This window comes from Pelobates fuscus, chromosome 3 (assembly GCF_036172605.1).
Source record: "Pelobates fuscus isolate aPelFus1 chromosome 3, aPelFus1.pri, whole genome shotgun sequence".
Taxonomy (NCBI): domain Eukaryota; kingdom Metazoa; phylum Chordata; class Amphibia; order Anura; family Pelobatidae; genus Pelobates; species Pelobates fuscus.
Window position 1 is genome coordinate 75059064 of NC_086319.1, and position 24890 is coordinate 75083953.

Below are 24890 nucleotides of genomic sequence, written 5' to 3' on the forward strand. Positions count from 1 at the left end.
GTAATAGTAGAGTAATCAGGGTAGAAGCAGTAACTTTTTACTGCTTCTCCTTAAAGGGGAACGGTCTGTCATATGTGAGATTTTTACACAACTAAAATCTGTGGGTTGTGCGATTTAAAAAATCCCCCAAAAAACAGCATAGTACCATCAGATCAGATCAAATTCACTCAAGACATTGAACTTACACAAGATGCTACAACACCGCTGACGCTTATGTACATCCCAGAGTGAGGCTGGCAAGTGCGTCTGCATGTCTACTAGGTGTGATTGCACGCCAGGGGCTGACACTCCTTTTTGGACAAGACTAACCAATTTCTATGTCGTCTCACCGGATGCTGTGTAATTGCAAGTCACAGCCCATCCAACACCTGTTCCACACTGTTATCATTCTATACAAATAAATGTAACCCCCTTGGAAGTGCATGCATGCGTCTAAACCGACTGATGTATCCAGAAATAGCTATTGCTAGAATGATATGGAGCAATGAAATGGACACAAACGATGCAGGAGTAAGTTTGGTTTATATTTACCTTCTGCTACAATTCTCACTCTAAGCTTCAGTAGCTTATATTAGGATGAAGGAATGTGGAATTTAGGAACGTGATTTATGTATAACAAGGGATTTATTGTTGATTGAGTTTGCATCTATGTTGGAATGTTTGTTCTTTACCCTCTTAAGCCCAGGCCAAATCTCCCATGTCATGCCAGCTATCTACAGACCGAGTGAGATCACCGTGATCACCAACACAGTAGGATTGTTTCCACTTGACTAACCTGTTACTTGGAATACAACATGCACTATAACAATATACTTTTGTAAGACATCCTGACATCAGAATGCTGCATGTTTTAATTATAAAATGCAAAGTCTGTTCCTTGAGAACCCCCCCCCCCCCTCACAGTTTACTGGATTGACACCCCCCAAGGTCTAAAAATCCCATAGCAATTAATTAGATATACTGAAACAAATATTAAAAGGATTATAATTTGTTTTTAAAATGATTTTTTTTTATTAGAACACTTTCGTTAGTTTTGGTGTTTCTGTAATTTTTGCAAAGTCCCTCAAAGGAGTCGGAATGAGTGCTTGGTGTGTAGTAACCATGGGGAAGAAGAAACTAACAAAAAGCTTTGCCTTGAGGATGCCGCCATCTTCTGAAGAAACATTTAATAATTCAGTGGCCCACGGATATTTAACAACCTCATCCAGATGCTATTTACAGGGAAACTATAATCATTCACTGCAGGCGTTTTCAGAGAAAAGGCAGTGTTTACATTGCCCCCTAGGGACAACTCCAGTGGCCACTCCTCAGATGGCCACTGGAGGTGCTTCCTGGAACAGTGTGCAGCACCGCCACTTAGTGTCGCTATGCTGAACTTTCCTCATAGAGATGCATTGATTCAATGCATCTCTAGAAGGAAGAGTTGATTGGCCAAGCCTGCGTTTGGTCTTGTCCCCATCCCGCCTCCTATGGGAAAGCATTGGATTGTCTGAAATCATAAATTCTGATGATGTCAGCAAGGGGCAGATCAGGATGGGGCCAGCACCAGCGGACCCTCGCAGCGCTGGAAATAAGGTAAGTTTTAGGTAAGTTCGGTAAGGTAAGTTTTATTACCTTTTAAGAAGGTTGAGGGGGAGCAAGCCACCTATACTCTGGTTTTAACACTATTGGGTCAGGAATAAATGTTTGTGTTCCTGACCCTATAGTGTTCCTTCAAAGGCTAAGCACAGAGACAGAACTGATAAAAAAATAAAGGAGCCCTAAATAAACCAGGGCTAACATAAAATTGTACATACTATTACCTGTATATTAAATCTTACACAAAAATAATTTATTGACAGCTCAGGGAAGGGGCTACATACACAAAAAATCATTATGTAAATGTAAATCTGCATTATAACCACTTCAGGCTTAGAGTGACCCTATAATCATATACACTAGGAATAACCTACCCGCATTCAACATCTTATTTTGGCCAACGTAGACCTAATGCTTCGACGGGGAGTGGGAGTCACATTGGCAGCTGTAATTGGTTTTATTATGACAGACATCGCTTTCATGTTGCTAGTGGTAAGCACTTACTGTAGCGTTCAGATCAGTTGCCTCCCACTTCACGCATTGTGCTGTTTAATGTACGGGCTGCCATATGCTTCTAACCATAAGTGTAATAACTCAAGAAGCATCGAGCAGAATTCCTGAACTCATTTGAGAACACACATAATGATCACGCATCAGGAAATTACTAAAACACAATATGGATTACATGGGAGTAAATGATGATGCTCTTACGTCTAGCATAAAAATAATAATTTCACGTTTGAAAAGAGTGTTCTGAAATGAGCCTTCCCAGCTGTGAAATAAATATTACCCTTATATCTGCATGCGAGAGGCTTGTAAACTAAGTGAACTAGTTCATTCAGAAAGCGTTTATTCGACAGTGAATCCTGTATTAGATATTCTTAAGAACGTAAGTGGTAAGCAGGGACTACTTCATAAACGTACTCAGTATGCATGCACATTTAATCATAAATACAGCCCCAACTCTAATCATCTCGCAGATCACTTCAGACAGTGTTAAAAGTACATTGATATATATGCATGCTTACCATTAATGACTGGGGTATAGACAACCATTCCAGCCAGGTTCGGATCAGAAACCGTTGTGTCCAATATAAGACCACCAATGCTGGAAAACATATTTTATTCATTAGATTTAGCAGAATGCAGCAGGTACTTCATGATTTATTTAAAATCTTGATTTAAAATGCTATAAGTTCAAATGCTATGCTAGATCCTTTGGGATCCTTTGTCACAAGCAATGCAGGTTTTCCTTTGTAGTCTGTCTCAGTAATGCACTATCTTAGCTTCAGGCACAGACTTAATTAGTAGACGAGTAAGAGCTGAGAAGAAAAAGAAGACAGAAAAAAAAAGAACAAACAAACAAAAAAATATATATATAAGAAATGGAAAAAAAACTCCCAAATAACTTGCAAGATAAGGCTTAAAAATAAAAAGTTCCTTAGAAAAAGAAAAAAAAAAGCCTTATAGCTACTGTTGTGCAATTTTCAGTTAGACATAAATAACGTGGGTGGTCTATAGCTGCAAGGGAGGACTAACAGAGGAACAGTAGTGGTATAATGAAGGATAGCATTCAGTTATGGTTTAACAGCATGAATGTGAAAATGGGTCTTAAGCAGCAGTCTTAACTTGCGTACAGCAACAGAAACACACCTTAAATCAGTGGCCTTTAACCCCTTAAGGACCAAACTTCTGGAATAAAAGGGAATCATGACATGTCACACATGTCATGTGTCCTTAAGGGGTTAAGCTGTTTTTTTTTTTTTTTTTTTAACTCTAGTGCATGCTATTAGACTGGTGCCCTGCTCCTCAATTGGAAAATTAGCACAATGATCCAATCTTCAACTGCAAATCAGTATACAGTAGATTAAACACACAACTTAAATCCACCTCCATTAGACACCCCCTAACATTGCACTGGGGAGGGCATTGCAGCTACACAGTAAACTATTTATTGTTGGTGTTTGCATGGGAAAAAGACAGAATGTGCCTCTTCTTGCAAAAAGAATAAGCTAAATTCACATGGGGACCAATATATTGATGTGGGATTATTAAAAATCTTTATTGTACTTGTATTGAATTATTGTACTAACTCCATTTTAACCTTATATTGTGACAATCCTCCATTTTGTCCTCCTAACCTGACTTCTTCAAATCCTCCATTTTGTCCTCATGACTTAACTTGTTCATTTTAAAACTACCTTACGTGACTGAATTTCCCAACCCAATTAGTATAGTAGACAAAGACTGTATTTCCTGCAAAGACACAGGAGTTGCTGACTACTCCCTAAACTTGTAAGATAGTATAGTTTGAAGGCCACGAGAACACAGTAGTAATGAAATGTTCTATTCATAAGAGACCTTGCACCTGGACATGAGGCCTGATATCACTGACTGTGTAAAATGACGCTCAAGCCCCCCTTTCCACCGAGTAAACCTCATGCTGGGAAAGATGGCGCCTGAGCCTTCTGTCCACACCCTTTTCCAGAACAATACCACCTCCCGGTGGGAGGACACCTAGCTGGTCACTCAAACCCCTGAGCCAATTAATAATATTGGTGGGTGGACACGAAGTTAGTCACATAATGTTTAATCCAATTAATGATGTTTATTTGTTATTATCTGATATTCAATGATGATGTCATTTTGCTTTTAAAAAGATCTGCACAACTGTTTTCCAACCAGATTGTATTAAATTTTCTGAAGTGCTTTTAACCTGAACTCCATGTGTCAGTGTGAGCTTACTTCTGCGTATACGCAATTTAATCATCTCAGATTTGGACAGGAACAGATAGACATTTAAACATATTTGTTTATTTCTAAATTAATCCACATCAATTTGGCGCCTAGCGTGGGGCATCGGGCTATGGCCTCTGGCCGGTGAGCCGTCCTAAGGAAGATGCTGTTGGACGGGGGAATCCTGGGGGTAGGAAGGGAGACTGATCACCTCCAAGTACACGGTAGAGACTTCTGCAGAGCCACCGGTATGTTCCGGCCCCTTTGATTGACCCGTCCACGTGTCTGTGACTGCTTCCCGGGAGGACATCAAAGACAGGTAATATCTTGCCCGGTGTCTCGTTACTCACTTGTTTACCTGCATTTTAGTCTATCTGTTGCCTGGGTGTGTTTGAATTGTTTGCCTGTTTCCCCATTTTGAGATAAAGGGGGGGTGGACCTGCAGGGGTTTTGCCTGGGGTTCTGTCTTGCTTGTTTTCCCCTTTTTGGGATAAAGGGGGGTGGACCTGAGGGGACTTGCCTGGGTCTTCAGTATATCTGTCTATCTGTTTGTATTTTACCCCTTTTGGGATAAAGGGGGGTGGACCTGAGGGGATTTGCCTGGGTCTTCTGTTGCCTGTTTTACCCCTTTTAGGAACCACGGTGCTGTGGTTGTAGGGAAAAAGGGGGGTTGACCTGTGGATGTGTTCCTGGGGGTCATCTTTTCCTGTTTAACTCTTTTAGGAGCCTCGTGGCTGGGGCTGTAGGGAAAAAGAGGTGTGTTGGATCTGTGGAGATTGTGTAGACTCATAGTTTCCTGGGGATCCTTCTTGTGTCACTTTGATAGCCTAGCTAGCTTCTCTGTGCACGTTACTCTGCTTGCAGAGTGGTGGTACCCTCCAGCTTTGAGCGCTGAGCTGGAGCCATTCCAATTTTTATTTGGTGGTGTGTGAATTCGGGCAGGCATTGCTGTCTTCATCACCACGGAGTAGTGGGACTTATAAAGTGGGTCTTTATAGGGGCACTACAAGAGTGAGGGTAGCGCAGACACTATTAGTGGGCTGCTGTGACGAGGGAGGCATATGGATTTCGGACCGGTGTTAGCTGTTATCCTTGGCCGCTGGTAGTAAGATACTACGGGATTGAGGGAGGTGACTTTGGAGTAAGCACACGAGTAAAGGAAAGGGATTATTGTTGATTTCATTTGAACTGTGATGCATGCACTGTATTTCAATTGTACTGTTGTTTTGTTTGTGTAATTAGGAGTTATTTAAACTCCTGTGTCTGTCTCTAAGGATTTTTCCTTGCCTTTTCCCTTTTCTATACTTCCTATATTATTATTCTATCCTCTCCTATTTCTATTGTGAGAGAAGTGATTGGTCACACACTTCTCACCTCGCTCCAATTAGTGACTAGTCTACGTTTTGGGAAGACGCACTTGGGGGGGACCCACCCCTCTCGAGTGTCAGTCCACCATTGTAGACACTGTTTAAAACCTTTTTCCCCTATATCTGGGACGCCTGTATAGGAGGGGAATGGAACAGGGTTAGAAAAGCCCAATAAGGGCTGACTAGCGCGTGTGATCTAGTTGAAGATAGAGATTGCTAAAGTGTGTAAAATTGCTGTGCCTTCATGTGGTAGATTACTGACAGAGAAGAACGCAAGCTTACTGGTACAGAGTAGCAATGCTATTCAGCAGGAAGGTAGGGTTGAGGAAGAACTAGATCACAAAGGGTTAAGAATGTATGTATATTATAATAATTGTTTTTGTATTTTGTGTTAGCCATTACCCTGGTAGAGGGTGGGGGTTTTGTATTGAGTTTCACTGAAGAGTATTATTAAATGTTGTGTTTTTGTGTCTCTTTGCTTTTGCAATAATTGTAACGTAACGGTCTTTCCAGCGCTGACATGGTTAAAAAACTTCATGCTGGCTCTCTCCTTGCCTTCTGTGAGACGCGAGGGGGGAGAGGGAGGGGTGACATTCCTGGTTTTTCAGTTCTGCGTTCAGTAAAATTATTCAGAAACTAATAAGATTTAGCAATGGAACAAAGTATTTTCTCCAAGACTGTTGTATAAGATAAGGAGTCAGGGATGTAGCTCAGTGTTTATTACGAAGGTTAGGAAAGTGAATCTGATGCAGGAATAGAGAATTATTTGGACGAGTTAAAAATGTAAAGGCAAGTGTGATTTGTTGCATTACTATGCAATGTGGATAGAGGGAATATGCAAAGTTGTTAAGCTAGATTGTGAAGAGGAAAAGTGATTAATGGCTGTAGGTATATTGTTTGCATTCCGTGAGTTTATTTATTTATTTTATTTATTTATTTATTTTTTTTATTTTTTATTTTTGCACCATGTTATTTCAAAGCTTCACGGGCTGTTACATGTATATTGCTTTCATTTGTCAGCTGAAATGCCCTAAAAGAAAATGGCCCCTAGAACAAAAGAAGGTTGTCCTTAGTACCCACGCCTCCTCCTGCCCTCACTCTGCCCTTACCATATCAGTGAGGTCATATGCCCGTGTATTGTGTTGATGTGGGATTATTTAAAAAACCTTATTGTATTTGTATTCAATTATTGCACTAACTCCATTTTAACTTTATACTGTGACAATCCTCCATTTTGTCCCCCTAACCTGACTTCTTCAATCCTCCATTTTGTCCTCATAACCTAACTTGTTCATTTTAAAATCACCTTACATGACAGAATTTCCCAGCACATCTAATACAATAGAACAAAGACTGTATTTTCTATAAAGATATGATTAACACAGGAATTGCTGACTTTTCCTTAGATTTGCAACAAAGTATAATTTGAAGGCCATGCGAACACAGTAGTAATGAAATGTTCTATTCATAAGAGACCTTGCACCTGGCCACGAGGCCTGAGATCACCGACCGTGTAAAATGACGCTCAAGACCCCTTGTCCCCCACCCGTGTCCAGAACAATCCCACCTCTTGGTGGGTGGACACGGGATTAACCACTTAGTCTTTTGAGCCAATTAATAATATTGATAGGTGGACACTAATCCCGACACTTGACAATTAATCCAATTAATGATGTTTATTTACTGATATTCTAATAAGCAATGATGACGTAAAATGTCTCTTAAAAGGACCTGCGTGTCCGCTTTTTAATCACTTGCCAATAAATTTTCTCGAAGTTATTTTAACCTGAACCTTGTGTGTCAGACTTAATTACTTCAGCGTATATACGCAATTTATTTTATTGATTTGGACAGGAACAGATAGACATTTAAACATTTTGGTTTACTGCAAAAAGTACCATAACAACTTGGCTGCCCAACGTGGGGCATCGGGCTATGTCCGGCCGGTGAGCCGTCCTAAGGAAGACAAGGGTGGACGGAGGAATCCAGGGGGAAGGAAGGGAGATTGATCACCTCCAGATACACGGTAGAGACTTCTGCAGAGCCACCGGTACGTTCCGGCCCCTTTGATTGACCCGTCCACGTGTCTGTGACTGCTTCCCGGGAGGACATCAAAGACAGGTAATATCTTGCCCGGTGTCTCGTTACTCATTTGTTTACCTGCATTTTAGTCTATCTGTTGCCTGGGTGTGTTTGAATTGTGTTTGAATTGTTTGCCTGTTTCCCCATTTTGAGATAAAGGGGGGGTGGACCTGCAGGGGATTTGCCTGGGGTTCTGTCTTGCTTGTTTTCCCCTTTTTGGGATAAAGGGGGGTGGACCTAAGGGGATTTGCCTGGGTCTTCAGTATATCTGTCTATCTGTTTGTATTTTGCCCCTTTTGGGATAAAGGGGGGTGGACCCGAGGGGATTTGCCTGGGTCTTCTGTTGCCTGTTTTACTCCTTTTAGGAACCACGGTGCCGTGGTTGTAGGGAAAAAGGGGGGTTGACCTGTGGATGCGTTCCTGGGGGTCTTCTTTGCCTGTTTACCTCTTTTAGGAGCCTCGTGGCTGTGGCTGTAAGGAAAAAGGGGATTGTTGGAACTGTGGATTTTGTGTAGACTCATAATTTCCTGTGATCCTTCTCGTGACACTCTGAGAGCTTAGCTAGCCTCATTGTGCACGTGGTAACCCACAGTTTCGAGTACTGGGGCTAGTGGAATTCCAATTTTGGTAACCACTGTCCCGAGTACCGAGGCTGGGGGGATTCCAGTTTTGGTAAACCTCAGCTTCGGCTGGGGGGATTCCAGTTTTCTCTTGGTAACCGCCGCCCTGAGCGCTGGGGGCTGGTGGAATTCCAGTTTTTCTGTTTATTTGTGGTAGTGAGACTTATAAGTGGGTCTTATAGGGGCACTACGGGGTTGAGGGAGGTGACTTTGGAGTAAGCACATGAGTAAAGGAAAAGAATTACTGTTGATTTCATTTGAACTGTGATGCATACACTGTATTTCAACTGTATTGTTGTCTTGTTTGTTTAAAGAGGAGTCTCATGTACTCCTGTGTCTGTCTCTAAGGATTTTTTTTTCCTTGCCTTTCATCTTTTCTATACTCTCTATATTGTTATACTATCCACTCCCATTCCTCTTAAAAGAGAAGTGATTGGTCACACACTTCTCACCTCGCTCCAATCCGTGTCTACCACCCCGGGTAGGCGGATTCAGTGACTAGTCTACGTTTTGGGAAGACGCACCTGAGAAAGTCCCAAGATTCTCGGGTGGCAGTCGAGCATTGTAGACGTTCTTGTTCAAATTTCCCTCTCTCTCTCTATATCTAGGACGCTGGTATAGGGGTAAAGGGACTATGGGACAGGATTTAGATAAGCCCAGCAAGGGCTGGTTAGCATGTGATTTGGTAGAGAACAGAGAGGGTGAAGAGATGGTTAAAGGTGTTGAAAAGATTGCAAAAGTATGTAAAATTGCTGTACCGACATGTGGGAGATTGCAACCAGAAAGTTGGCGCAAGTTACTAGCAGAAATGAAAGGCAAGCTTACAGATAATGGTTTATTAAAGACTGCTGAAGCATGGTACAGAGTAGCGAAGGCTATTCAGTTAGAAGGTTGGGTTGAGGAAGAAGTAAATCACAAAGGTGTAAAATTGTTTGTGTATCATAAAAATTGTGTTGCTGGGGTTTACCCTCAGCCAGCGCCCCAAAATGGCGCCCAGGGGATGTCCATCCCCAAGGTTCAGTCAGCCATAGGTGATAGCCAGCTGACTATGTTCCCCACTCCCGATCCTCCCGAATCCCATCCCATCACCTCCCCTGTCTGCCCGGTCCTGAATTCTGATGGATCTTTCTTTACCCCTTCCCTTTCTCTAACGGTCCCATCATCCTCAGCCATCCCCACGCTTCCTTCCATGCCTAATCCTAACATCTCATCTGCCGCCTCCTCCCTGCAATCCCTCTCTATGGTTAATCCCCTTCCATCAGCACCCGTCCAGCTAACTACCCCTCCCTCCCATGCTACGACTCCTCTTTCTGCATCCATCCCTACTAATCCTGTCCTGTCTCCTCCGATAACCAGCTCCGCCCCAGTCCAATATCCTACCTCCTTAACCGTACCTGCCCACCCTACTCTTTTGCCCTCCCCTGCCTGGCCCTACCCCTTCCCATATCCCATGGCCCTGCCCGACACCGGTTACCCTCCCTTTCCCCAAGCCACTCCCCAGGTTCCGGTCATGCCCAGTCCGGCCCAATCTACCCCGGAAGTGCCCATATCAAATATGGCCGCCGCTCCTTCCCTTAATCCTGAAGCAACTCCTTTCCCCGCCTCCAATATGGCGGCTCCCAGTTCAGCCCTGATGCCAGTAATTCCCGGCGACTACCTGTCCCCAGGTTACGACTCGCTAGCCACCCCTGCATCTGGGGCTCATTCCCAGCCACCGACCCTTTCACCTCACGCGGGACCTGCACCGCGTAGAAGAGTCAATATCATAGAATTCGATGATGACGAGATGGACAGGGTGTCCCATGTCTCATCGGAACTTGCTGCAGGAGCCCCATCTCATCGTTCTATCGATGATCCCTTCGGCCACAAGGGTCGGGGAGAACAGGCCCCTCCTAAATATGTAGCTTTTAACCCCACTCAAGCTAGTGCTCTGATGAAATCACTCCCGGACCCAGAAAAGCAGCCCATGCCCTTCTACCGAGGGATAGTTCAAATTCAAAAGACTTATTCAGCCGCATGGCGTGATCTATTGAGCATTTGTGCTATTAAAGCAGGGGATGCATATTGGCCAAGTATGGCCCGACACCTCAGTACAGATCAGCTCAACAGTGATGTTGATTACCCCTCTGGAGTAACTTTTTGCACCCAATTAAAAGAATGGGCTAAGGACAAACTTGCAGATCAGGCTGCTGGCCTTACTGATGTTATTCAAGATAAAGGAGAATCAGTGGAAAGGTTTCATGCAAGACTGTATCAAATGTTTACAGATTTGGGGTTTGATCTTACTGACAAAATTCATTCACAAATGCTGTCAGGTGCGTTTGTCCAAGGTGTTAAGGACTCTATACGCAAGGGAATCATTGCTGCACGCCCTGAATATAAGGTTGTTCCCCTGGACACCCTACTTTTAGTTGCTAGAGGTTTGGAATCCGCTCAGACCCCAAGAAGATCCACTTCAGCGCCTCTCATGGTATCCCGCTCCACCCCAGTCCCAAAAGGTACTAGACCGGAGGAGGGGGGACATTGTTTTAATTGTGGAGCCAAGGGGCACTTTAGAAGTGACTGCCCAGAACCTAAAAAGGAGCCAAGGGAGCCCAGAAAGCCCTCCAAACCTGCCCCAGCTCCCAAAGCCACCAAACAGGTTCCGATAATTGAGGAACCAGATGATTAGGAAATTGGCAAGCCTGTGTCTGCAACCCCTGTCATGGCAGTGTCTACAGGGGATAGAGGGGGGCCACTTGCCACAGTGACTTTGCCCATTGAAGGCCACCCTACCACATTTCTAGTTGACACAGGTGCAGCCCGTAGTGTTCTGCGAGAACAAGACCTGCCAGACCCATCCTTTCTGTCAAATATTGACGTCTCTTGTGTTGGAGTGGATGGCCAGCCAAGACATAGCCCTTTAACAACTCCATTACGAGTTGGCTCTAGCCTGCTTGCTCGCTTTGTGGTATCCTCCACATGCCCAATTAACCTATTAGGTGCTGATGTTCTCTCACGCCTGCAAGCATCCATCACCTTTACCCCGGATGGGCAGGTAGAAATGTCCACACCTCTATCTGAATCAGACACCTCAGCCTTGTGCTCCTTGCCTCTAATGCTGCATTTAGAAAAACCCCGGTCTCCCGCGTGACAGGCGGGGATACTTACCACTATACGATCACGGCTCACTCACCCTGTCTGCCGCTGCAAACAATCCCTTTTGTTGATAAAGTGCAGGAATTCTAGGAAGGGACTAGCTCAGGGACAGCATCTGTCAGTGAATGGTAAAGACCCCGTGTTGGAGAAGTGGTGGGTTAGCTGCCATGGGATACCCATGGGTGTGAAGTGTTCGAGAGCCATACTGACGGATGAGTTAGCCTATTAGGGTCAGATCTAGGGACAGCCTTGCACTTTGCATTAACACCTAGCTAGCGGCCACGGGGTTTCTGTGCCTTTGGGTTAACACGTCTTCCTGGTACTAACTTAATAAAGTTTTATCTCTTAGAATCTAACATTTCATAGGGGGGACTGATGTGGGATTATTTAAAAAACCTTATTGTATTTGTATTCAATTATTGCACTAACTCCATTTTAACTTTATACTGTGACAATCCTCCATTTTGTCCCCCTAACCTGACTTCTTCAATCCTCCATTTTGTCCTCATAACCTAACTTGTTCATTTTAAAATCACCTTACATGACAGAATTTCCCAGCACATCTAATACAATAGAACAAAGACTGTATTTTCTATAAAGATATGATTAACACAGGAATTGCTGACTTTTCCTTAGATTTGCAACAAAGTATAATTTGAAGGCCATGCGAACACAGTAGTAATGAAATGTTCTATTCATAAGAGACCTTGCACCTGGCCACGAGGCCTGAGATCACCGACCGTGTAAAATGACGCTCAAGACCCCTTGTCCCCCACCCGTGTCCAGAACAATCCCACCTCTTGGTGGGTGGACACGGGATTAACCACTTAGTCTTTTGAGCCAATTAATAATATTGATAGGTGGACACTAATCCCGACACTTGACAATTAATCCAATTAATGATGTTTATTTACTGATATTCTAATAAGCAATGATGACGTAAAATGTCTCTTAAAAGGACCTGCGTGTCCGCTTTTTAATCACTTGCCAATAAATTTTCTCGAAGTTATTTTAACCTGAACCTTGTGTGTCAGACTTAATTACTTCAGCGTATATACGCAATTTATTTTATTGATTTGGACAGGAACAGATAGACATTTAAACATTTTGGTTTACTGCAAAAAGTACCATAACAGTGTCATGCTCATCCTATCTTAAAGACATGCTGTCTTCCTTAATTCCCATATATTATGAACAAAAAAGTTACAATTACTAAAATTATCCTACTATTAGTTTCCCTATATCAGGAAAGTGTCTGTGACAAGTAATGGTTAATATGTAGATAGAATATATATGTCTATCGTTTCACGTATAAGTAACAAGTGTGTTTTAGCTTTGTGTACAAAGATTGATAACATGCTGAAAGAAGGGTTATCTTAAAGAACATTTACTAAAAGAAAGTTCTAATAAACCAAGATTTCTTGAACAAATGAATAAGCCAAGTTTAAAGACTGACTAACATAATTTTTGTTGTAAGCCCAGATATTTTATTATTGCATATGCGTAGGAATTGAGACTTTGGGCATTATAGTATATTAATTCTAGATCTGTTACTATCAGCAAGTGCTTAGCCTTATGCCTATCCCACGCATGCTTAAAACACTTCTACTGAGTTAACCTCTACCACTCCAGTTGGAAGGCTATTCCATGCATCCACTACCCTCTCAGTAATGTAATACTTCCTGATATTATTTTTAAAACCTTGGTCCCTCTATTTTTGAGACTATGTCCTCTTGTTATGGTAGTTTTCCTTCTTTTAAATATAGTCTCCACTTTTTACTGTGTTGTTTTCCCTTTATGTATTTAAAATGCTTTTATCATATTTCCCCTGTCTCGTCCTTTCACCTAGCTATACCTGTTAAGATCCTTTAACCTTTCCTGGTGAATTTTATCCTGCAATCCATGAACCAGTTTAATAGCCCTTCTTTGAACTCTCTCTAAGGTATCCATAACCTTCTGAAGATATGGTCTCCAGTACTGTATCCAGTACTCTAAGTGAGGTCCCACCAGTGTTCTGTACAATGGCATGAGCATTTCCCTCTTCCTACTGCTAATACCTCTCCCTATGCAACCAAGCATTCTACTAGCATTTTCCGCTGCTCTATTACATTGTACATTGTCATCAACAGCCAGAAACTGGAGAACAAGAAATGTGAATTAATGTATAGCCATTTATAAGCTTAACAAAATCTCCATTATCTTTTCCATTTATTTTGCAGAAGGCAATGTTATTTGTCTATTTTGTATGTTTTAAAAATACATTATCAGTGAAGAGTAGAATAAATTTTATCCCATTTACAAGACATAAAATTGTGATAATGTATATTTGTGATATAAGTAGAAATTACATTTTGAGATGTTAGATATAAATTATTAAATTTAAAACGAGAGTCAGGGATAGCGTCTGTCTCCGCGGGCACAAGACCCCGTGTGGAGAAGTGGTGGGCAAGCCATCATGGGCCACCCATGGGAGTGAAACGTTCGAGGCTTGTGGAGACAAGATGAGCATGTTAGCCTTTTATTATTTTTCTCTAGGGAAAGCTTAGGGCCAGTTAATAGTTGTTGTACATGGGCTATTTGCAGCCTCCATTGCATTTCTACCTAGTCTTGATTTCTGATGTCTCCTCCATTGCTACATCACCTGTCTGCTCCCTTACCTGCCCACCCCCGCTTATTCCTCCCACCGATCCCTCCCCTTCATCTGCAGTCCCCCACTTTCCCCTACTGCCCCTCCCTCTACTCCACCTTCTCCTCCTCCTCCTCCTCCTTCTTCCTGCTCTTCCTACTCCTCCCTCTACTCCACTTTCTCCTCCTACTCCTTCCTCTACTCCACCTTCTCCTCCTCCTACTCCTTCTTCCTGCTCTTACTCCTCCCTCCTCTTCCTACTCCTCCCTCTACTCCACTTTCTCCTCCTACTCCTTCCTCTACTCCACCTTCTCCTTCTTCCTGCTCTTACTCCTCCCTCCTCTTCCTACTCCTCCCTCTACTCCACTTTCTCCTCCTACTCCTTCCTCTACTCCACCTTCTCCTCCTCCTACTCCTTCTTCCTGCTCTTACTCCTCCCTCCTCTTCCTACTCCTCCCTCTACTCCACTTTCTCCTTCTACTCCACCTTCTCCTCTCTCCTCCTACTTCTCCTCTATTCCTCCTTCTCCTCCTCCTACTCCTCCCTCTACTCCACCTTCTCCTCCTCCTACTCCTTCTTCCTGCTCTTACTCCTCCCTCCTCTTCCTACTCCTCCCTCTACTCCACTTTCTCCTTCTACTCCACCTTCTCCTCTCTCCTACTTCTCCTCTATTCCTCCTTCTCCTCCTCCTACTCCTCCCCCTACTCCGCCTTCTCCTCCTCCTACTCCACCTTCTTCCCTCTCACTCTATCCACTACTCATTCTTCCATCTCCCCACCACCATATCTATATCCTTTATATGCTTCCTCCCTTCTTATTCCTTACCAATTTCCTCCGCTCATAGACAACTCTGCCTCTGCCTGACAACATTACATTTTGAAGAAAAGTTGCTCTGGCCACTCTTCCGCCACTTCCCAGGGGGGAATACCACACTAACGAAAAATTATTCAGACATGAAAGAATTGTTTTGGGCACTCTCAAGGAAATAGTGCGGTCCTGACCCAGATTCCCATGGAAGTAAGACACCTGTAAGGGGGGTGGCTGTCCCTCATGTTTTTTTCTTCACTAAGTCCCCAGAAATCTCATGAAAGGAACCTGACTCATTAGAACAAAACATGAACATTCAATTTACAAATCTCTACAGAGGGGGGTCAGCAAGAGAACTGTGAATAGAAAGACAAATACCCCCCAATCTCACACAGAAATAGGTGAGGAAACCTCTTCTACTGCTCCTCATGGTTGCTTTGAACAGATGAAAGAAGAAACAAGACACCTTTCAACAGAGCATGCAGTAGCTTTACCAGATCCTGACTCCACTCTGTTTGCGGATAAAGAGGAAAGGTACCATACTGGATTTGCTGTTGCTACAGAAGATCAGGTACGTCAAGCATCTTCACTTTCCTCATTCACATCTGCTCAAGACGCTGAATTGACAGCCTTCTCAGTGGCATACAAAATGCCTGAAGGAAGACATGCCAATATCTACACTGACTCAAGACATGCCCTGGGTGCAGCACATTATTTTGGATCAATCTGGAAGATAAGAAGCACCACTCAGCTGACTAAAAGCTGCCAACCAAGCCACAAGTGCACCAAGGGAAGTGGACAGAATGGTGTCCGCTAAAGAAACTTCTATACTCACCATGTAGATCCTACCTACAGATCTCAAGCTTCTAAAAGAATGACAAAGCAGCTACTGACCCTGAAGAAATACAAAGCTGGAAAAACAGAAAGGGGCAACCCTTGAAGACGGGCTGTACTCCAACGCTCTTAAGCTCTGTTTACCCAAAAACATGTACTGGGCAGTGAGCCCATGGAACTTTATACCTATCCAAGACCCTCATAAACTCTTTGATCTCTAAAAAAATACCCCTAAGCACCTAGCTAACTCTCAATATCCCTTTCAAGAATCCAGGTGACAAAGAGCTACTGGGTCAAATATGCACTAGTTATCATAGACATTTTGTCAGGATGGCCAGAAGCCTAGCCGGTCATCAATGTGACAACCAAGACCATATACCCAGTAGTGCATTGTGAAAGTTGCAGAGATCACTCAGTTGATTCATTGTTCCAGATTCAAGACTCTCTCTCTCTCTCTGCAACATGAGAAGTAACATTTGTTGATTTTGACACACTTTTGACTCTAAAGAAAAAATGACTTGTTAAATAAAAAGATACCAGCAAGTAGGTGTTTGATGGCCATAATAATGCCTGACCACCTGCCATCGATGGAAAGCCGAGGACCCCAAAAGGAGACCTCGTGAAGCTAAAGAGATCCAAACGCCAAGCTCCCTCAGGATTATTTGCCCATCCTGAGTTTGTGGTGAGATTAATATTGACTAAATGATCCGAGTCCACCTACGCTGATGTAGCGTGGGACAGGTTTAATACTACAATGCATAAGCAAATGCGCCCTAGCCAAGGTTATTATGTCCATGCACATAATACATGACAAGGTACTCTTGACACACCACATTCATGCTTCAGAACATAAAGAGGAGCACCCCTCTAAAGGGAAAGGTTTGATTGATATATATATATTGATGCCATAGGTGTGCCAAGGGGGGTACCAGATGATTTTGCAGTAAAAGGAAAGTTTGAGTCCATTTTCCCAACCGTCACTGCTAATAATAATAATAATATTTTGATTTGCATTTATTATATCTATTGCAACCAACAACGTTTACCTGTCCCCATGACTACTTGTGCCTATATTCCAGATAACACAAGTCCATATGGTAATGTAAGCTTGTCTATTTATGATGTCCCTCTGAAGAACTAAGAAGACTTTGAGAACCGTTACTCCAGTCATTTCTGTGCCTTGGGTTAACACGTCTTCCTGATACTAACTTAATAAAGTTTTTATCTCTTAGAATTTAACATTTCATAGGGGGGACTGATGTGGGATTATTACAAATCTTTATTGTACTTGTATTGAATTATTGTACTAACTCCATTTTAACCTTATATTGTGACAATCCTCCATTTTGTCCTCCTAACCTGACTTCTTCAAATCCTCCATTTTGTCCTCATGACTTAACTTGTTCATTTTAAAACTACCTTACGTGACTGAATTTCCCAACCCAATTAGTATAGTAGACAAAGACTGTATTTCCTGCAAAGACACAGGAGTTGCTGACTACTCCCTAAACTTGTAAGATAGTATAGTTTGAAGGCCACGAGAACACAGTAGTAATGAAATGTTCTATTCATAAGAGACCTTGCACCTGGACATGAGGCCTGATATCACTGACTGTGTAAAATGACGCTCAAGCCCCCCTTTCCACCGAGTAAACCTCATGCTGGGAAAGATGGCGCCTGAGCCTTCTGTCCACACCCTTGTCCAGAACAATACCACCTCCCGGTGGGAGGACACCTAGCTGGTCACTCAAACCCCTGAGCCAATTAATAATATTGGTGGGTGGACACGAAGTTAGTCACATAATGTTTAATCCAATTAATGATGTTTATTTGTTATTATCTGATATTCAATGATGATGTCATTTTGCTTTTAAAAAGATCTGCACAACTGTTTTCCAACCAGATTGTATTAAATTTTCTGAAGTGCTTTTAACCTGAACTCCATGTGTCAGTGTGAGCTTACTTCTGCGTATACGCAATTTAATCATCTCAGATTTGGACAGGAACAGATAGACATTTAAACATATTTGTTTATTTCTAAATTAATCCACATCAATATGGGTCCTGGTTCAGGACGACTGCCTTAAAGGGATACTCCACTGGCCAAACGCAATTTTAAAAAAAATCACTGTTTACTAAATATACCCCCAATGAGAACATGCATGCATTTATTCCATTAGGTATATATTTAAAAACAGCTTGAAAAAGCGTAATGTCTTTTTTTTTTCTTCTGAAGCCTTTACAAACAGTCCTTTTCTACCCAGCCTAGACTTTCTGTGGCTGCACAAATACTGATTTCCCAATGCAGCTCAAGGCAGGTGCTCTGGGCAATTGCTGCCTCTTAAGTTTAGTTCCACTGAGCTAAACAACCATGAAGTAGTCTAATGAAATCTGCACTTTTGGTAAAACGGACAATAGAAAGAACAAAAGAGGGCACAATATTCACACATAAAGCGCTTCGGCAAGCTCAAGGTTTTAAAGAGTCTGGAGTGTCCCTTTAAGCATGCAAAATCCACCAAGTGCTTAAATGTACTAAACATAAAACAGTGGATCATGGTCTGTCTGACATTTTCTCGCAAAAGTCTTTGCATTTTTAGAACACATGGTGATACTCAGATTACTAAGTGCCTGATTCAACAGGGAACACCTGTAAAATTCAAAATTCAAAATACATACTTCAGGCCTTCATATTAACCACAAACCCCTGTTGTTCCTATACTGTATAATATTAAGTTCATGCAAGGGCAATCGTTACGCAAACTTGAGGCCAGGACTAGAAGACATGAAAAAAAGCTGCAAAGCAGATATACACTGTGAACAATAGTGACAATTATTAGAGGAATCATAGTAAAAAAAAAAAAAGTTAGATACAGAGCTGACACAGTCAACAGATGGCAGTTCATACAAATGCACCATTTAATTAGTTACACATAAAACAATTAATTGAGCCACAAGAAAATAAAATGCATTATTTGTCAGGGTCTTTTAAAAAAAATAAAAGTTTGATAAAGTCAGTTCTGTTGAAATTATACCTTCGAATAATATGCCAAAAATTTAACTTTCTGTTAATATTTTGTTGTTTTTTATTTTCCATTAGCCAGTCACATTACAATGCAAAGTCTAGGCACAGCCAGGGCACATAATTCAAATGAGGAATGAGGAGAGTCTTAAAGGGACACTATAGTCACCAGCTTAAAGACCACTATAGTTTCCTGGCACTATAGTGCCCTGAGGGTGCCCCCACCCTCAGAGTCCCCCTCCCACCGGGCTGAAGGGGGAGGAAAGGGGTTAAACACTCACCTTTCTCCAGCGCCAGGCTCCCTTGGCGCTGGGGACTCTCTTCCTCCTTCCGACGTCATCGGCGCATTCAGCCAGTTCATAGGAAAGCATTCTCAATGCTTTCTTATGGTCGCTGGCGTCTTCTCACTGTGAAAATCACAGTGAGAAGCGCGGAAGCGCCTCTAGCGGCTGTCAATGAAACGGTCACTAGAGGCTGGATTAACTGTAATGTAAACATAGCAGTTTCTCTGAAACTGCTATGTTTACAGCAGGCAGGGTTAATCCTAGATGGACCTGGCACCCAGACCACTTCATTAAGCTGAAGTGGTCTGGGTGCCTATAGTGGTCCTTTAATGTAGTGGCTCTGTTGTTTACAGTTTCTGCAATATTTTCAATGTAAACACTGCCATTGCAGAGAAAAGGCAGTGCTTATATTGTAGCCTAGTAACACCTCTAGTGGCAGTCACTCAGATGGCCACTAGAGATGCTTCGTATCTCACATTCAGTGTATCCACAAACTGCATTTTGATTCAGTGCATCTCTATGAGGAGATGCTGACATTGTGTTTTGCTGTGCATGTGCAATAGCCTCTGTGATGAAAGGGACCTCGCCACTGTTTTTTGGAGGGGGACTGTTTGCCTGCCTCTTGCCTGCTGACTATGGTCCCTGGGAGATTTGGTCCTTTAAGTACAGTATTTGGGCATATTGTATTTTATTATGCTGCTGGCCCTTTAAGAACCATCTGGGTACATACTGTGACTTTTGGGAACAATGCCCCTTTAAGACTGTGTCCCCTATCCCCCTAATATACTTTGTTTGTGCCCTTTTCCCACTTGGTTCAGTAAATAGGGCTTACTGAACCAAGTACCACACAGGCGGACCACCCAGAAGTGGAAGCGTGCAGGCAATTTACCTCACAGGCTGGGAGCCTGCTGTAGGTAAATTGCCGACCGCTGGGTGGCCGCCGTTCGCATAAACGAACATGTGGCGGCGCCATCTTTTTTCATTCAAATGCGGTCAGCGGTGTGTGTAGCCAAATTCATGGAACTGAAATCGTCTACACAGTTCCATGAACACCGCTGACCCTTACCTTCTCCTACACTGAATTTTCAGCTGCAGAGACTAAGTCCCGTTCGGCAATTCTATGGAACAGTTTTGGGCATGAAAATGTCCTTGCGGTCGGTCATAAAAGGACTTCCAGCTAACTTTTTAACCCCTGCATGGAATTGACTGAATTTTGACTATGTTTATAATTAAAGTGTGAATAATAATATGTAAGTTTTATGAAGATTGAATGCATATTTTTAAAGTTACAGTACATGTGTAAAAACTGTATTTCTCTGCCTGTGATAATTACATTAACCCATTGTGTTCAGTAATTATATCACAGGCAGAGGGGAGGATTTTGTGTGGGAGTGTCTGTGGGTATTGTACGTATTGATTGGTTGTTCTGCAAAACCCTGTGGTCGGTACTGTGTTTGTAAATTGTGCATAAAAGTAGAGTGTTTGATTAAAAGCTTCAGTTCTACTTCACCCTCAATGTGGAGTGCCGTCTCTTACTGGGGGAATCTGCTACAAGGGATAGCTATGCTCTGTATATTCCCTTGCCATAATCACTCCTAAGCTCTTTTAAGAGCTTGTTCCTGCTTCGCTCTGAAGGAAGAGAGGTTCGGTCTGTGGTGGTTGTGGTGTCGGCTAGAGTGCTTAGAGCCCTCAGGAAGCGCTAGGAGCATCCTTCAACGGAGGTACCCAGTCGGGGTGCCAGGTGATCCGTTACAGCCTCCCAGTGCTTTCCTATGGGATTGATGATCTCAGCCATGGAGCAAAAAAAATTGTTAGTAAACTCAACTTTTCAATGCAATTTGACACCACAGTGTTCCTTTAAATATTGTTTGTTTCTCCTCCTCTCCTACTAACCCATAACCCTTCTAGGTAATCTGAGGTATTCAGGAGGATAAATAAAAAGTTAAGATTCGTTTGATTTAAATTATTCACCTCATTGGAATGGCAGACTTAGTTCAGTGTAATAGTTGCTATGCATTTGTTTCGCGTTCCACTTTTTGGAGGTTTGGTTGTTGTCTAATCTGTAGACAGTTCTTTATCTTGCGGCAGGAGATTGTATTTTTGAAGTCTGAGATTTGTAAATTATCTGGTAAACAAACTCAGGCTGGAACTGCTGCAAAGCCACTGCCACAGAGACATCCTAGGAATGGCAGATGGATTACTGTAGGATCTGGTAGACTTAGAGCTGTGGATAAAAGGCATATTGCACAGTCTGTTGTTCTACATAATTCATTTTCTGCACTTTCAGAGTGTAATGGTGTCATGGAGACAGGCACTGAGGATAGTGGTGTTGTGGAGAGAGGCACTGAGGCTAGTGGTGTTGTGCAGAGAGGCACTGAGGCTAGTGGTGTTGTACAGAGAGGCACTGAGGCTAGTGGTATTGTGCAGAGAGGCACTGAGGCTAGTGGTGTTGTGCAGAGAGGCACTGAGGCTAGTGGTGTTGTGCAGAGAGGCACTGAGGCTAGTGGTGTTGTGCAGAGAGGCACTGAGGCTAGTGGTGTTGTTGAGAGAGGTACTGATGCTAGTGGTGTTGTTGAGAGAGGTACTGAGGCTAGTGGTGTTGTGGAGAGAGGCACTGAGGCTAGTGGTGTTGTGGAGAGAGGCACTGAGGCTAGTGGTGTTGTGGAGAGAGGCACTGAGGCTAGTGGTGTTGTGCAGAGAGGCATTGAGGCCAGTGGTGTTGTGCAGAGAGGCACTGAGGCTAGTGGTGTTGTGCAGAGAGGCTTGAAGACTATGGTGAGGCCTAATAGAAAGCAGTTGTTGTTGGGGGATTCCATCATAAGAGGTGTGGAGATGGACAATGGTGGTCTTGTGAGGTGTCTTCCCGGAGCTACTGCTCACAGAGACAGGAGACGTATCTGTAATATTGTTAAGCAAGCAAAGCAGGAAGGGGAATTGGATGTACTTGTCCATTTAGGGACAAATGACTTGGCTTGCAATGAGGTTTCAGAGGTTAAGGAAGTTTTTAGTGTTTTTGCCAATGATCTACGGCAGGTTACTTCCACACTGTCATTCTCTGAAGTTCTGCCTGTGCATAACACTCAGAATGACAGGCGGATGCGTATTAGGGACTTTAACTTGTGGCTTGGTGAATGGTGTCGGGAGCAAGGATTTGGCTTTATTGCTCATGGTAGCTCTGTTTGGAATGGAAATAAACTGTACAAAAAAGATGGTTTGCATCTTTCTCAAAAGGGAACAAATGTTTTCAGTGAGCAGTTCAGAGGTTTTGCTAGGATGTATTTAAACTAGGAGAGGGGGGCAAAAGGGTGATAAAACATCAATCCAATTGTCCCCCAAAACAAGGACAGAAGGTGCCTGTAGCAAGTGTGTTAAAAAATGATAAGCTTAGAGTCATGTCTACAAATGCTCGCAGTTTAGGGAATAAGATTCATGAACTTGTGGCAATAATGGCAACTGATAGTGTAGATTTAGTCGCTGTTACTGAGACATGGTATAATGAGAATGACTGGGACATAGCAATACCAGGGTACTCTTTATATAGAAAAGACAGGGAAGGCAAGAAAGGGGGAGGGGGTGGCCCTGTATGTGAAGGATAGCATAAAATCTAGCCTAATAAAGGTTAGTGAGGCGAACATAGAGTCCGTTTGGGTTACGTTAGAATTTGGTAATCACACAGTAATTTGTGTAGGTGTGATTTATAGGCCCCCAGGACAAATTGAAGAGTTAGATAATCTACTAGTTGAAGAAATAGCTAAAATGACAATGAAGGGGGAAGTTATCATCATGGGTGACTTTAATCTTCCTGATGTGAATTGGAAAACAAAAATAGCTACTTGTGCCAGAAGCACACATATTCTAAACTCCCTGCTGGGATTGTCTCTAAAACAAGTCGTTGAGGAGCCAACTCGTAAAGAGGCCATACTAGATTTAGTGTTAACAAATGGAGATTTGGTATCAGATATTACTGTAGGTGAAAGTTTAGGATCCAGTGATCATCAGTCAGTGTGGTTTAATATAAGAACAGTGACTGAGTCACACCACACAAAAACAAAAGTTTTAGACTTTAGAAAAACAGACTTTTCTAAAATTAGAATATGTGTAAAGGAGTCATTATCAGACTGGAGCAACTTAAATGGAGTCCAAAAGAAATTGAATTATTTAAAAGCTGCACTACTGAAGGCAACAGAAAATTGCATTAGGCTTGTCAGTAAAAGCAAAAAATTCAAGAAACCACTGTGGTACTCTGCAGATGTGGCCAAAATAGTAAAAAAAAAAAAGTTAGCATTTAGTAATTATAAAAAAACCCAGAGTGAGGAAGACAGAATGACCTATAAGATTAGGCAGAAAGAGGCTAAGCAAGTTATAAGAGCTTCCAAATCACAAACAGAAGAGAAAATAGCACAGTCAGTAAAAAAGGGGGACAAAACTTTTTTTAGATACATAAATGAGAAAAGAAAAGTAAAACAAGGATTAGTTAGATTAAAAACAAAAGAAGGAAGGTATGTAGATGAGGATAAAAGTCTAGCTGACTGCCTCAATGAATATTTTTGTTCGGTATTTACAGCTAAAAATGAAGGAAAGGGACCTATGGGGGAAAAAAAAAGGATAAATGAGTCATTTATTACACGTGAGTTCACAGAGGAAGAGGTACTATTTCAACTGTCAAAAGTAAAGACAAATAAGTCAATGGGACCTGATGGAATACACCCAAAGCTATTAAAAGAGCTTAGTGTTGTACTAGCAAAACCATTAACAGATTTATTTAACCAATCATTGTTAACAAGAGTAGTCCCAGAAGATTGGAAGTTAGCGAATGTTGTGCCCATTCACAAGAAAGGTAATAGGGAGGAGTCGGGCAACTATAGGCCAGTAAGCCTTACTTCAGTAGTGGGGAAAGTGATGGAAACCATGTTAACCCCTTCAGGACGGAGTCAATAGTGCACGTTCTGATCAAAACAAAACGTAAACAATAACTGGAATTTGCGCTATATGTCTGTTCACCCGTAGTTCCCCTCTTTCAAATTATATGCACCCACACTTATTATATATCATTTTGTTCAGGAGAAACAGGGCTTTAATCTATCATTAACTATTCATATATGGAACATAATTTACTATGAATAAAATAAAAAAAAAATGTGAGAAAATTAGATTTTTTTTAAAATGTGCATTTCCGTCTGACATTTTAACTGTGAATGTCATAACACTGTTAGGTTTTACTGCAAAAAAATGCACATATTTGTAATCAGCAATGTCTCACGAGTACAACAGTACCCCCCATTAACAGGTTTTATGTTGTTTTGGAAAGTTACAGGGTCAAATATAGAACATTCCATTTTCAAATTGAAATTTTCCAGATTAGTAATGTTACCTTTGAGACGGTGTGGTAGCCCAGGAATGAGCATTACCCCCATAATGGCATAGCATTTGAAAAAGTAGACAAGCCAAGGTATTGAAAGTGGGGTATGTTTAGTCTTTTTTAGTAGCCACTTAGTCACAAACACTGGCCAAAGTTAGCGTTCATATTTGTTTTTGTGTGAAAAAAGCAAAAAACGAATATTTGGCCAGTGTTTGTGACTAAGTGGCTACTAAGAAAGACTGGACATACCCCACTTGCAATACCTCGGGTTGTCTACTTTTGCAAATGGTATGCCATCATGGGGGTAATTCTCATTCCTGGGCTACCATACGCTCTCAAAGGCAACATAACCAATCTGGCAAATTTCAATGTGAAAAAAATGGAATGCAAGCCTTATATGTGACTCTCTAACTTTCCAAAACACCATAAAACCTGTACAT

General features: G+C 42.3%; 1 protein-coding gene across 1 annotated transcript in view; it reads right to left on the reverse strand.

The window, feature by feature from the left end:
• Positions 1-24890, reverse strand: part of SLC41A2 (solute carrier family 41 member 2) — a 173091-nt gene that overhangs the window by 58835 nt on the left and 89366 nt on the right. The window contains exon 8 of the mRNA XM_063447218.1: positions 2607-2686. Within this exon, the coding sequence (XP_063303288.1) occupies positions 2607-2686 (80 nt within the window). The remainder of the gene's footprint in view (positions 1-2606; positions 2687-24890) is intronic.